General features: G+C 42.2%; 1 protein-coding gene across 2 annotated transcripts; it reads right to left on the bottom strand.

The window, feature by feature from the left end:
• Nucleotides 1-7,489: 7,489 nt before the first annotated feature.
• On the bottom strand, nucleotides 7,490-12,586 carry TMEM177 (transmembrane protein 177). 2 transcript variants are annotated; one of them, XM_069861394.1, is made up of 2 exons: nucleotides 12,562-12,586; nucleotides 7,490-8,631 (listed from the first exon to the last, which is right to left on the bottom strand). In XM_069861394.1, the coding sequence occupies exon 2, from the start codon at nucleotides 8,615-8,617 to the stop codon at nucleotides 7,667-7,669; it is 951 nt and encodes a 316-aa protein (XP_069717495.1). In that variant the 5' UTR covers nucleotides 8,618-8,631; nucleotides 12,562-12,586; the 3' UTR covers nucleotides 7,490-7,666. The 2 variants fall into 2 exon arrangements, with proteins under 2 accessions (XP_069717495.1, XP_069717494.1); XM_069861393.1 differs by lacking the exon at nucleotides 12,562-12,586 and adding an exon at nucleotides 11,155-11,337.
• Nucleotides 12,587-13,186: the final 600 nt, after the last annotated feature.

Genomic DNA, 13,186 nt, shown 5'->3' with positions numbered 1-13,186 from the left:
AAATGTACAATTTTTGATCCATCTGTTGTGAGGTTTCATCCCAGATTTTTTCTTTTTCTTCTAAATGAAAGAAATCTCAAATATGTAGAAAAACCCAATCACTCTCATTCTTACTCTGTTCTTAGACTGAAACTTCTGTGTTTTCATGGCTCTACAATATCCAGTTAAGCTCCTGGGAAGAAAAAAAACCGAAAGAAATGTTTTTACCGTTCAATTTGCAATTGTTAAAGCTTGACTTTAATTTGCAACACAAATGATACTCTGGCCAGGAAAGTAAGAAAAACCAAAAACTTTTGCCTTTTCATCTGCCTCATAAGTGTAAAACCAACATATACATGTTAAGCTTTCATCTAGTCACCTGCAATTTGCCAGAGCCATCCTCACATGCGATATAAATGAACACTGTTAACATCTATATATTCTGATTGCAAAAACAACCTGGATTTATAGCTTCCATAAAATGATGGATTCAGCATTTCCTTTCATCAGGTGCTGCCCTGCTTAATGAAAACTTCATCAATAAAAAGTTTCTTGTTCCTGATTTGAGTTATTCAATATTCATTATTATATTTTTAGATTAAGTGGAAGAATGTGGAAGCAGAGAGAAGACAGTATTAGGGAGGGAACACAATTTTTCAAATTGCTTAAAAGAATATATAAAAATAACCTTTGAGATAATTGGCTTTATTTTCCTATGGCAACTGCTAACCATCACAGGCATATAATGAATGCCTGAGCATTAAGAATTTATGTGTGCTGCCTTAGATGAGCATAATTCTCAACTATTATTAATGAGGAACTATAAAACACACTTCAAGTTTATGCCTAAATTACATGAAGTTTCCAAAAAACATAAATACATCTGTCTGTGGATATCTACAGAGAATTATATAACTTGCTTTTGTAACTTAGTCACTGAGGCAGTAGAACTCATCCCATTTGAGAAAAGATCTTACAAGGAAAACTTTCTACAGAGTAATTCTTCCCCTGCTTTCTTCTCTGAAATATTTATGGATGCCTCCAATCTAGTCAGGAAACAAAGGAAAACAAATAATAATAATAAAAAAGTTGTTTAAAACCAGCATTGTTATTTACAAGATGGCTTGATCCTAATTTTCAGTATCCCCTGAGAAACTGATCCAGTGTTTCATCTTGCAGCAAATAATTTGCTCTTTAAGAATGAATATAGCTTTACAATAGTAAAGCATCTTACAAGTTTTATCTTTGCTTCCACTGTTGTTGAATTTCCTTATAGTTACAGTGGAGTAATTTCCTAGTTTTCATTTCCAGAAACTCCACTTCTAATTTTCGTATCACAAATTATGCCTTCAGACTCAGCTGATATATGCTGATATTGACAGCTATATTTGTGGCAACGGAACTCTGAAAAATGGCTGGAAATAAGTAGTAGTATGGGTTTTTTGGACCAACATGCCTGGTAAAGTCAGCGTTGTCCTGAACATGGTCATATGTTGCTTAGTGGAGAAGCAATGACCACTCATTTCCCAACTCCTCTGAATCAGGAACTGCTCCACTGAAATCTCTGGAGTAACTGCCTCCAATCTGAAGTATGGAAGAGGCATTGGTGTGGGTAAAGGAACAGAAGCACCAGCTTTCATCTGGTGTGCATGGGCGTTACCTGGAGTACCCAGAAGGTGGCTGCACACAAAAGAACAGGGAAGTGATGGAAAACACGACTGCTTGAGGATGTACTGGACAGACAGCGTTTTACTGTAGTTGACACGGTCACAAAGACGACACGCAGCTAAGTTTCTGTGTGCACTGTCAGGACTGTAAAGCCTATCCCTGTTAAGGGGATAACTAAGAAATCTGGTGTGACAGGTTACAAAAGTCTATTGCAATTCTTGTGCAGCGTAGAGCTCTGTAACAACACAGCTTCAAGACTTAAATTTAAGGAAGATGGGATTATTTCCCTTGGTTTTCTCTAGGCTTTTCTTCTGGTTTCCAAACTCCTTACCCCTGCAACAGTCATTCAAAATATTTTTATTATCCAAAGTGACCAAGTGTTCTTTTTCATTAGACAAAACCCAATAGACTCCTCTCCTCATGCTCAGTGGCAGGTGATTAAAACACACATCTGTTAACTCCTCAGTGGAACTGGTAACACAAGCAACTTGAGAAGGCTCAGTTTTCAAAGCCAGCACACAATATGTCTTCATAGCAGCACTCAAGTGTAATGTGAATACGCCTGTGCTTGGTCAACATCACTACAAGCTAATGGGACAATATTAGTTACTGTTTCTCAAGTCGTGATACATCACCTAAACATAAAAGTAGAAAAAAAAAAAATCCCCACAATTTTGAGGAACAGGAAACAAAATTTCTAGAGGGCTCAAAGGAAATAGCAGCATCTTAAAATTATGAGAGGCAAATGATACTAAGATCAAAAGCCAACCCATTGCCACAAATGGCAAGTGAGAAATACATCTTTCAAAAAGTAATGCTAAAACGAAAATTCCAAAGTAATATTAATTTTTTTTTTTGGTGGCAAAATAAGAAGGTTTTTAACCACAATGACTAAACCTAATAAAACAAAAGAGAAGTTCAAGCTGCTGTGGTCTTTAGCTAGTAAGTACTGTAGGAGCAAGTAGGCGGTGCAAACGCAAGTGCAAGTAGCAAGTGAGAGCTTAAAAAGTTCGCAAATCTTGTTTGAGTGAGCTGGAGCAGCTTGCAAGATGAGTCAGCAGGCAGCGGAGGCAATTAGAGTAGCAGAGCAAGGGGAAATGAAAAGGAACAGAGAAAGAAGAAACAACATTCCCACTGGATAATGGTTTCAGCAAATGACAGAAACAAAGCTACCAGAGGTTGGCAGGTCTGCACTAAACCACTAGACAGTTACTAGAGAAAAAGTGTTAGGGTACTATACGTCCTTTCTTCATGTTCCCTCTGCAAGAACTGCTGGAGCCTTGAACCTGGGACTGGGCCCAGAGTATCTTAAGTTTTCTAAGCACGATTAGTCATCCTAATGAGATCTGCATTTTTGCAAGACATCTCCAGCAGAAGCAGGTTGGCTACATGAGAAGGAGGACACGGCTTCACCCGTTATTGATTTATATTGAAAGAAGCCGTTAATGCTTGGATTACATTAATGCTTGGACTACATTAATGCTCTTGCAGACCAAAGCAGCTAGTGACTGAGTCACCAGATCAGGACTGGAAAAGGGCACAACTTCCAGATGACAGAACTTCAGCCATAAAAAAAAAAATAAGTTCTCTAGGAGGCATGATTTGGGGGACAATTCTCATTTCAAAATTTAGGCACAACAAGCATAATTACTGCCACATAGAGGAAACTCATTGTTATACTGTCAGGCAAAGGTCACATTACTGCAAGTACTGCACGAGCACATAGCACCATAAATGCAGTAAGAGTACATTATGACTAAGGTGCGGGGGAAATAAACACCTGGGCTGGCTGTGTTTTCTAACAAGTGGTTTTGGGCACAAACTAAGTTTTTGAGAACACTCTTCCTCTCAAGATTGGAGACCAGGATACATCATGGCAAGCTTGGTCTGACTGAGGACAGTGAGGGTCCTCAGCTGCAGAGGCATTTCAATGTTCATTTCTGGCTATGAAGCTTAAGAGTTTGGCTTGCCCAAAAAATTCCTTTCTTCCAAATGGGAAAGACAGACTGATCACTAACCAAATTTTTAGAATTTTTTCCACTTTACAGATTCGGCAGTTTGAACAGCTTGAATATACTCACTTCAGCTAAACAAACTGCTATATTCTCAGTAAAAAAGCAGCCCAGCAAAACATCTGTAAGTCATTTTTCAGCTCCTTCAGATTTACTTTGCCTCACACACCAATTCCTAGAGCATAATTGCATTGGTTTTCTGTTCTTAAGTCTAGTTTTGATAACTATCAAATGCATCTTCTCTCTTCCTAACAGTAGGCATGTCCAGAATGGCTGCAAAACAGCAGTACTTACTCTGGGATGGATACTCTGCATTTGTTGCTTTAATGAAAACTTCCTGTGATACAGTTGTGATGGTTGGATTCATACACTTTAATTCACTCCCACCCAAGCCACACTTTGTCACAGTGGTTGTTTAACAACTGCAATGGCCAAGAGCAAAGTGGCAGCAGTAGGGGCAGTTTCCAGCATCACCTCTCCCAGTAGCAGCAACTTACCCTGCAGGGCAACAGGATCCACAGCTTCACAGACAGCTCTCTCACCACCTTATCTGTCAGGTTCTGGAAAGCACTTTAATGTGAAAAGGGGTGCTAACAGTGCTCTCCTCTAAAGGACCACTCCACTTCAACTGAAGCCCTTGTGTCAATGCCATGTACATTTTTTACTTGCATGCCACCTAGGTGAAGATTTCTTTCTTGCAAGCCACCTTTGAAGCTCCTTCTTCTTGTACGTTTCAAGAGGAGCCAGATACACATAGCAGCTGAAGGAGAAATGACTTTAAAGCAGATGATTTCTAGAGTTTGTTTGTCTTCAAGAAAACCGCCATCCAGCCTTCAGTCTTGCTCTGCTTCTGACAGATTCATTTGGAACATTAAAGAAGCTGATGCCATCTCCATGACAAGAAACCAGTTTTTAGGATAGGGAAAGAAATGTCAGCCAGATCCTGCAGTTCTGGCAAGTCAGTGGGAATTTCGAACAAAGCACCCAGGTGGTCCTTGTCTCTTGCAGCATCACCCACTAAAGCTTTATGTAGTAGTAAGCACTACATTTATAGAACAATTAAGTTACAAGGTTCATCATCTTTTCAGTTGCCTAGAAAATTCAGGATAATAACCTAAATAAACCAGTTTGGAAATCTCTCTTTAAACTACACTGTGTATAAATTTAAACTAGCAACTTATTTTGGTCACATGCTACTCACACTTCATCCTTTAATCACTTTACCAAGCAGAAAGAGCGCTTCATTTTTGTAGACAAATATCCATTTTTATGAGAGTTCATTATTTCATTTACACTTTCAGTTTTAGTTTCTTGGCTCAGACCTCTTGTATCCACATCTCCCAGCAATTCCCTTTGCTTAACATTTTCTGTTGATTTTGTACACAAAAAAACCCTCTTGACAAGGTCTGCCTCATCTGAGCAGAGCAAGAGAAGCCGGTTACTACTAAAACAAGTTTTCTGAACTCCTCAGTTTCAGCATCAGAGCTGGAGGACACTATAAGGCTGTTCACTGACACTGTTTCACCTGGACTCTCCTGGGCCACTGAATGAAATTGCTTTTCCACATCAGACCATTCTTAGCATGGAAGAGCATGATCAACCACTGTTTTCACCTTAAATTCTGGGGTGCTTGTGTCTATCATACTCTCACAATGACCATTTCTGTCACCAGTATCTGGGACTCCTATTTGATTTCATTAGAAGTTCCACCTACAGAAAATACATTTAGCGATATTACAAGACTTTGCCTGAGTATTTTCACGGCCACATATTTGAGTTGTGCAATTCTTACTTGCCAAATAGCATGGGGGATCTTGCAAGCAACAACTACCTGGAAACACACACAGGATACAACCCTTTTCCAGGACAACTCGCGCATTTCCAAAGCTCAGGGAAATCTTAATTAACACTTGTGATTTTAACTCTCATTTCCCTTAAATTGACAGTACTGTGATTCCAGATCACACAGATAGTGGGAGAAAGGAGCTTGACTATACAGAGACAGAGATGTGTAAGCCCTTAGCAAGAACTTCTCTTTGGAAGGCAAGGGCATACATCTTCATACTAGCCAGCCCTCTCTTACTGACACCAATATGCCACAAGTTCAAAGAAAGGTAAATCAAGAGACAGCACTTACAGATTCATGGAGCCTCTTGGGGAATTCAGCTGTAAGAGTAAAGCAAAGTGCACAACTGCAAAACCCATTAGCATCACTGGGGCTTTACACCCTGAGAATGTTAAGTAACAGCACTGGCTGCAGGCACCTTGATGAAAGGCAGCAGTAAGGAGTGGTAAGAGGCAAGTAGGTTTCTTAAATTTAATTTTGCTTAACTCCTACTTGTTGTAAAGCTCAAGGAAGGCCTCCATTTCCTCTCTGAACTCTTTAGTAGCAGTTCCTGAAACCAAACAAAATCAAGTAGGCCAAATTCTACCTGAGAACACTTCGTGGAGTTTAGACTTGTCTGAAGGAGTGACATGAGGATGAATTGAACAGACAGGCTAGAAAAAAAGAAGAGTTGCATTCCAGTCTCAAGCCATTACCTCACTCAACCAAAAAAACCCTCTATTTTGACCTGTTATATTGGATTTACCTGGAAGAGAAATAAAACAAAATTTAGCCTGAAGATTTGAAAGCCTCCTGCCTAAAGGTAAAGTCTCCTTTCATTCTACAGACGGAGATTTTTTCAAACTCTTTCAAAGGTCACAAGAACAATAACCTCATGCCTAACAGCCAGAAAGTACCTAAGAAGAATCTCATAACTTGATATTTCAAGGGCAACTGCGAGTGATAGGTGGCAGTCCAGAAAAACGTGGCATGGATTACTTCAGCAGAAAATGGCTTCATCAATGTAAAGCAACTCCAATGCCTCAGCAATCAGTACGTCAACTTTATGTCACTGCATGATTCAAAAGGAAAACAGAGCTCAATGATGCTTTGAACAAACACAGGCATGACAGTTATTATTTTAACACAAAGGATAAAGCCAGGGCAGAGAGGACACTCAGCACATTTGTGACTAAGAAGGTACAAAATAATACAAGTTTTCTGTAAGAATGACAACAGAGATGAGAACTGCAGTGATGTCAGCAGGGAGGGCTACTGGAACGGCTGCAACAGAAACACAGAAAAGAGGGAACTACAAAGTTTGAGAACTATCATCTTGGAGATCACATAAAAGCTTCAAGGTGAGGCTATAATGGAAAGTTTACTGCCCATGCACTAAAGACCTTTCCAGAAGATTAGTAATCCTGAGTAAAGCTTGGTTCTGCCAGACAAAACATTCTTAGGCTAGTCTGAAACAGGAGAATGATTTCCTTTGGCAACTTTGCATTACAGACCTCACCTGTTTCTGCACCAAATGTCAGACTCATTTCTTATACTTTGCCTTCTTCAACATAAAAGGTCAGCAGAACCAGATTTCAGCAAAGAGATGCAGGTGCTGGTAAAAATCTAGCTGTATGAGCATGAACTGGAGCGTAACTAGTGCGTCCTACTGAAGGATGGCGATTGCAGCATAACAACGTACATGACACAAAAACTTACAGAGAACATAAACACTGTGTCGTGGTATTTATGTAAAAGCACAATACAGACTGCCCTGGTTTTTAAACATCTTTGGGTTGTTCCAAAGGAGGAATGGCAAACATACATACAAACACCCCAGTTCAAATGATAATGTTCCCAAAACTCTCCATTGGACTTGACCCTCTCCTCTCCATTTTCCAGACTGCACTGGCAGGAAGGCAGCGCAGAACAGCAGAATTTCCAGTTCAAAGTCTGAGTTCCACTCCTCAGCGGTCTTGTGATTTGAGATGCACACGGAACAGACCACTTTTGAAGCAAGTTTTTAATATTTTAAGAGAGAATTCTTTATTCACAGAATATGCAATAACTCCTTCCGAACTATATGCAAAAATAAATTCCGAAATTCTAATGAAGATACAGGAAAAAAAAAAAAGCAGCACAGCAGTATTCCAAGAGAATACATAATTCACAAGTTTAAAATTCAAGCACTCCCTTCCTGTGCCTGGAGCTCTCTTAAAATATTAACAATCAAATCTCTCCGGTAAGTGTATGGGGTATACTTTATTCTGAACCAGTACCTTGGGAAAAGGTTACCACTCGGAGCATACATTTTTGGCCCTTGTTTGCCCATCAGACCACGAAGAATCCTGTTGCGGGACAAGATTTTATCATAAAATTCAACCCCTCCTTTGGCGTAGTCTTTGGAGACAGTAGCTGCCCTTCTGTCAGCCTTGCAGTCTAGGTGATAGGTCATAGCGTCATAAGAAAGATAATAGAACATTAGTCCAGCAGCGGCAGTTATGAGGTTACAGAGGCCACGAAGTATCACAGGGCCAGAAGACAAACCCAGATGTAGCTTTATAACTTTCCCACAGAGAAATGTACCAGCTAAGCAAGCTGGAGCCACAATTGCACTTGCTAGAGGGCTGCCGTTCCGCAAATAGGCAATTTCTCTGGCAATGGCAAACTTCTGAGCTTCAAGTGAAAATGTCAGAGCTTCTTTCAAAGCAACGCCTTCATTGCTGTCCCAGTCTACTTCTTTGCCATTGATCACAACGACATGGTTGACTATTCCTGTTTTATCCTCAGCTGTGCTATCAAAGTTAGGAGGGATGCCCACCAAAGAGCCTGCAGGCAGCCAGGGGATTCCAGCACTCACAGGGAGGAAACCAGAAGCTGCAAAGGCTCGATAGGAATTGATGGATTTCACATCAGTATCTTGAAGAACATCCTGAAAGACACCACAGAGCTTCTGTGAAAGCTCAGCTGGCTGCCCCTCTGACCAGCACTCATGCAACAGTTTGAACGTCTGCTCAGGAAACAAATGATAGGAAAGGTTAGTGCTAAACAGTCCCATGCACGAAACGGCCAACAAAGTGATCTTGCGCTTCTTTATCCACACAGACGCCTTCCGCAGGAACTGCACTGCCATAACCAAATCCTAACCTGTTTGTAACACAAAATCAGGAATTAAAGTGTGCATGAATGGGTCCCTCATCTCTATAGCATTTAAAAAAAAAAACAAAGCAAAACATATGAGAAGAAAAGTACAGTAACCGAAGAAATATTCTCTCTTTTACATCAACAAACCACAAAACACCTTTACAGAGAAAGCAATATTCCTTAATCAATGGGCCTCGGAACATAGGGTAATTCATATGGAGAATTAACTTCTCCCTCACCTCCAGTAAATCAATTTACCGCAAACAAAGACAATAATAAAGCCACTTGACTTCCTCCTTCTCCCAGCAATCAATATACATTCTCTATTTACCCAACATGTCTAGTCCTTGCCAGCACAACCCTGCAGTAGCACTCTACTAGACACAGGCTATAGGTATTAAGGCCACAAAGCATCAATAATTAGATTAATTAATGCTAGCCTCTTCTACAGTACAGCTCCACAAATTTTAATCAGTAACCTCAATACTAAATTCAGTAACTTGACCCTGACTACAACTACCAAAATAGGATCATATTTTGATTTGATTTTCAGGAGACAGGATTTTCCTTTAGAGTTTGTTCTACGGATAGTCAACTTCACTATTTAAAAAAACCCCAAACAACTATGTATTTTTTCTAGCTTTTTTCAGATTTCAAATCCAAACAGTGGTTCTAGCTTACTCAGAAGAAAGCTATTTTCAGAAAGCAGCATGCTTTTAGTAGTTGCATTTAAAAATTTGTCTATGAAATAATTTCTTTGACAAATAATACATGGAATCCAGAGCAGAAACTGGAACAGAAATTGTTTCAGGGTAGGCAACCATGTTGTGACTCTTTAAATAAGCAGATAAACTTTAAAACTTTCAATCCTGCCAACTCCTTCAGTTCAAGAGTCCTGCTTCCCTTGGGGAGCTATCAGTTCCTTTCATGGTCCAAGCTATGTGATATGCTCTGGCCTGGAAAGCTCCAATCTCTTAAAAAAATCCCACTGGCTACAGAATTCTCCCCTGAACTGATGCTACTATAAAGACATAAAAGTGAATTAGGCACCTAAATCCAACAGACATCTGTGAAAATTGGGTGCCCCAGTTTCCATCTGCATTTTGCAGTGTCTCTTCTCCCAGGGCTTTAGCACCTGACCTTCAGAGGATCTTGTTGCAGTTGTTGAAGATGCTGGTATTTCCAGTTGTCCTTACAGGAAGCTGAGGTGGCAGAAGGACACTGTGTTTTGATACAACCACCAAGGCCCTAGTGCAGAGTGCCATCAAAGCTGGGTTTCAGCTACGCTGCTGAGCTTTGTTCAGCTGCAGCTGAAACACAGACATACGCTCTCTTCCCTCACTCACACTGAACAAGAACCTCCCGCAGAGGGGTAGAGCGGACAACTGGGGGCTGCAACATCAGAAAACAGCAATGCATAACATGCCAGGGTACACTAGTCCTGATCAACAGCAAATGAGTATTAACCACAGGGAAACAAAAAGGGATTAAATTAAAGGCAGTGTTTTAATGATATGTTATTACTCCTCCTTCCTATGAAGATCTTTCAGTAAATTCACCAGGGGAAGAATAATCTTGTTTAATGTTTATATTGCACTGAACACATACGGAGTGCTTAATAAAAACAATGATGCCTGCAAGTATACAGTAATGTAATTTGTATTCTTAGCATAATAAGCGGTGGTATTCTTACACTCTGCTGAAGGCCGGAGGTGGTGATTTGTTTGACAAAATTATTTAAGAAAAACACACTAAGGAGCCAAGACCTTGGATGAAACCCAATTCTGGGAGAAAAGCTCCTTGATAATACAGCTAAAAACCAAGAAATGGTAATAATAAACCCAAACGATCTCTTTGGAGTTAACGACCTCTCGGCAAATCTGGTAGTCTAGATCTGATTGAAAAGGTCACGCCACACAGTGGGAGGGCAGCGCTTCCGAGGGGATGACTGTATGAAGCCTATCACTTGATCCACATGTGAAGCTGAACCAAGCAATTTTCTCCAGTTCCCATTAGAGACAGCCCTCTCTTTTGAGGGGGCTAACAGGTCTTTTTAAGACAAGGAACACTGTAAGGAGAAAATTCCCCCCTCAGCTTATGCCCACGCCAGTGTGGGAAAGGAGACCATGCTGAAAACCAGTCTGCTCTCCTTTCTTGCATGATCAAACAGTGCTTGCCAAACAGACAGGACACTAAATACTCGTAAGACCAGTCACTTCTGAACAGACATTACAGCAGGGTATGCCTCAATGCACTAACGCTAACTTTTTTCCTCCTACATGCATAAAAATTGTAACAGTTGCTGAGTATTTTTTACTTTTTCATTGAAGTATCCTTTGTGCATTGTTTCAAACCTTTGTGGGCAGACTCTTCACAGCCCAGGCAATGTCCTTGACTGGACCATGACCAGCAGTCCTACAACGTACCTAATGCAAGAATAAGCACGAAATGCCACAAAGCATTTATTTTCTTACTTTCTCATGATAGTCAAAAAACACACTCACAAAGGAAAGTTGCCCTCAATACCTTTTAGCATATGGGCTTTCAAGTCTTCCCCACAGGTCAGCGCAGACTCTCAGCTCTTGCAGAAGAATCCCACTGCAGCTCCAACTGCAAATGGCATCTTTGTTTTTATTTACAAATTATGTGCAATTTATGTATAGGGAAAGCAATGGGAAACTTCAAGGCAATTTATACAGACCATATAGAATCATAGATGGTTTGGGTGGGAGACACTGTAAAGATTACCCAGTACCAACCCCCCCATCACAGGCATGGGCACCTTCCACTGGATCAGGTTGATCAAAGACTCATCCAACCTGGCCTTGAACACCTCCAGGGATGGGGCAGCCACTGCTTCTCTTGGCAACCTATGCCAGCACCTTACCGCTCTCACAGTAAAAAATTTATTCCTAATATCTCCCCCTCTTTCAGCTTAAAACCGTTACCCCGCACCCTCTCACTGCACTCTCTTTTAGAAGAAGACCCTCCCCAGCTTTCCTGTAGGCCCCCTTTTAAGTTCTGGAAGGCTGCTATATGGTCTCCCCAAAGCCTTTTCTTCTCCAGGCAGAACCCCAACTCTCTCAGACTTTGTAGGGTGCTCCAGCCTCCTGACTATCTTCATGGCCTTCCTCTGGACTTGCTCCAGCAGATCCATGTCCTTCCTGTGCTGAGAACTCGGAACTGAAGGCAGCACTCCAGGTGGGCTCTCAGGAGAGCAGAATACCTCCCTCGACCTGCTGGCTGCGCTGCTTTTGATGCAGCCCAGGATGCGGTTAGCTTTTTGAGCTGCAAGTGTACACCGAGGGCTCACCTTGAGCTGCTCCCCTACCGGCACCCCCATAGCCCACAAACTTAATCATTTAGTTCATTCCCACGTAGCCACAATGTCGTTTTCAATGAGCTCTACCACAAATCATAGAATCACTAGGTTGGAAAACAGCTCTTATATCATCGAGTCCAACCATTCCCATCTGCCACTGCTTCAACGCTACTTATCTTTGTGGGGTTACAGGCACCCACTCCTGCTTCAGCCTGAAATTCCTAACGGCTCAAGTTCAAAACGGGGATACATCATAGAATCACAGAATAACCAGGTTGGAGGAGACCCACCAGATCATCGAGTCCAAACATTCCTATCAAACACTAAACCATCCACCCGTGCCTTAAACACCTCCAGGGAAGGTGAATCAACCACCTCCCTGGGCAGCCTCTGCCAGTGCCCAATGACCCTTTCTGTGAAGAATTTTTTCCTGATGTCCAGCCTGAACCTCCCCTGGCAGAGCTTGAGGCCATTCCCTCTCGTCCTGTCCCCTGTCACTTGGGAGAAGAGGCCAGCTCCCTCCTCTCCACAACCTCCTTTCAGGTAGTTGTAGAGAGCAATGAGGTCTCCCCTCAGCCTCCTCTTTTGTCCTAACACTTGAATAAACTTACTTTATCTAATTAGGTGTAGCCCAACTTCAGGCAACGGGGCCGAGGGAGCCCCAGGGCTCAGCACTTCCACCCTCACCCGTCGGATAAAAAAATTATCTAAACGGGAGGAGGAGGCTAAAATCCCTCCCGGGGAGGGGCGGGGGGTCCCGGCCGTGGGGCAGCGCCACCCACCCTCTGTTTTCGTCCCCTTTTCCTTTTCCTTTCCGCCCTCCCCGCCGAGCGCTCCCCGCACCTACCGGGCCCTGGCGGAAGGGGCAGGCGGAGGGGCGGGCTCGGAGCTCGAAAACCCAGCGAAAAACCCTCCCTCGGGGGCACCCGGGCCAATAGCGAGGCCGCCGAGGGCCCCCGTGGGTTTGTGCTGCTCACCCGCGGTGTTTTCCCTGCAGAATGGTTCGCGTTTGTGTTATTAACGCAGCCCCCGCTCCGCCCGCGGTGCGGGAACGCTCGTTGGGAGAGGAATAAGTGGCAAAATCAGCATCTGCCGCACAGGATTTGTTCCTCTGTCATCCCTGGTAGGAGAACAGCACATGCAGGCTTTACTTGCTTTCCAGTTGTGATTGAATGTTAGAAGATGTTTCTTTACCAAACTAGAAATCAAGCATTGGACTAGGCCGCCCAGGGAAGC

The sequence above is a fragment of the Phaenicophaeus curvirostris genome, chromosome 7 (genome assembly GCF_032191515.1).
Source record: "Phaenicophaeus curvirostris isolate KB17595 chromosome 7, BPBGC_Pcur_1.0, whole genome shotgun sequence".
NCBI classification, from domain to species: Eukaryota; Metazoa; Chordata; class Aves; order Cuculiformes; family Cuculidae; genus Phaenicophaeus; species Phaenicophaeus curvirostris.
Note: the sequence above shows the minus strand (reverse complement) of the source record. Positions and strands in the feature narration are given on the sequence as shown.

Excerpts from the sequence above, each read along its gene's own strand:
- TMEM177 (XM_069861394.1), bottom strand. The coding sequence starts at position 8,617 with ATGGCAGTGCAGTTCCTGCGGAAGGCGTCTGTGTGGATAAAGAAGCGC.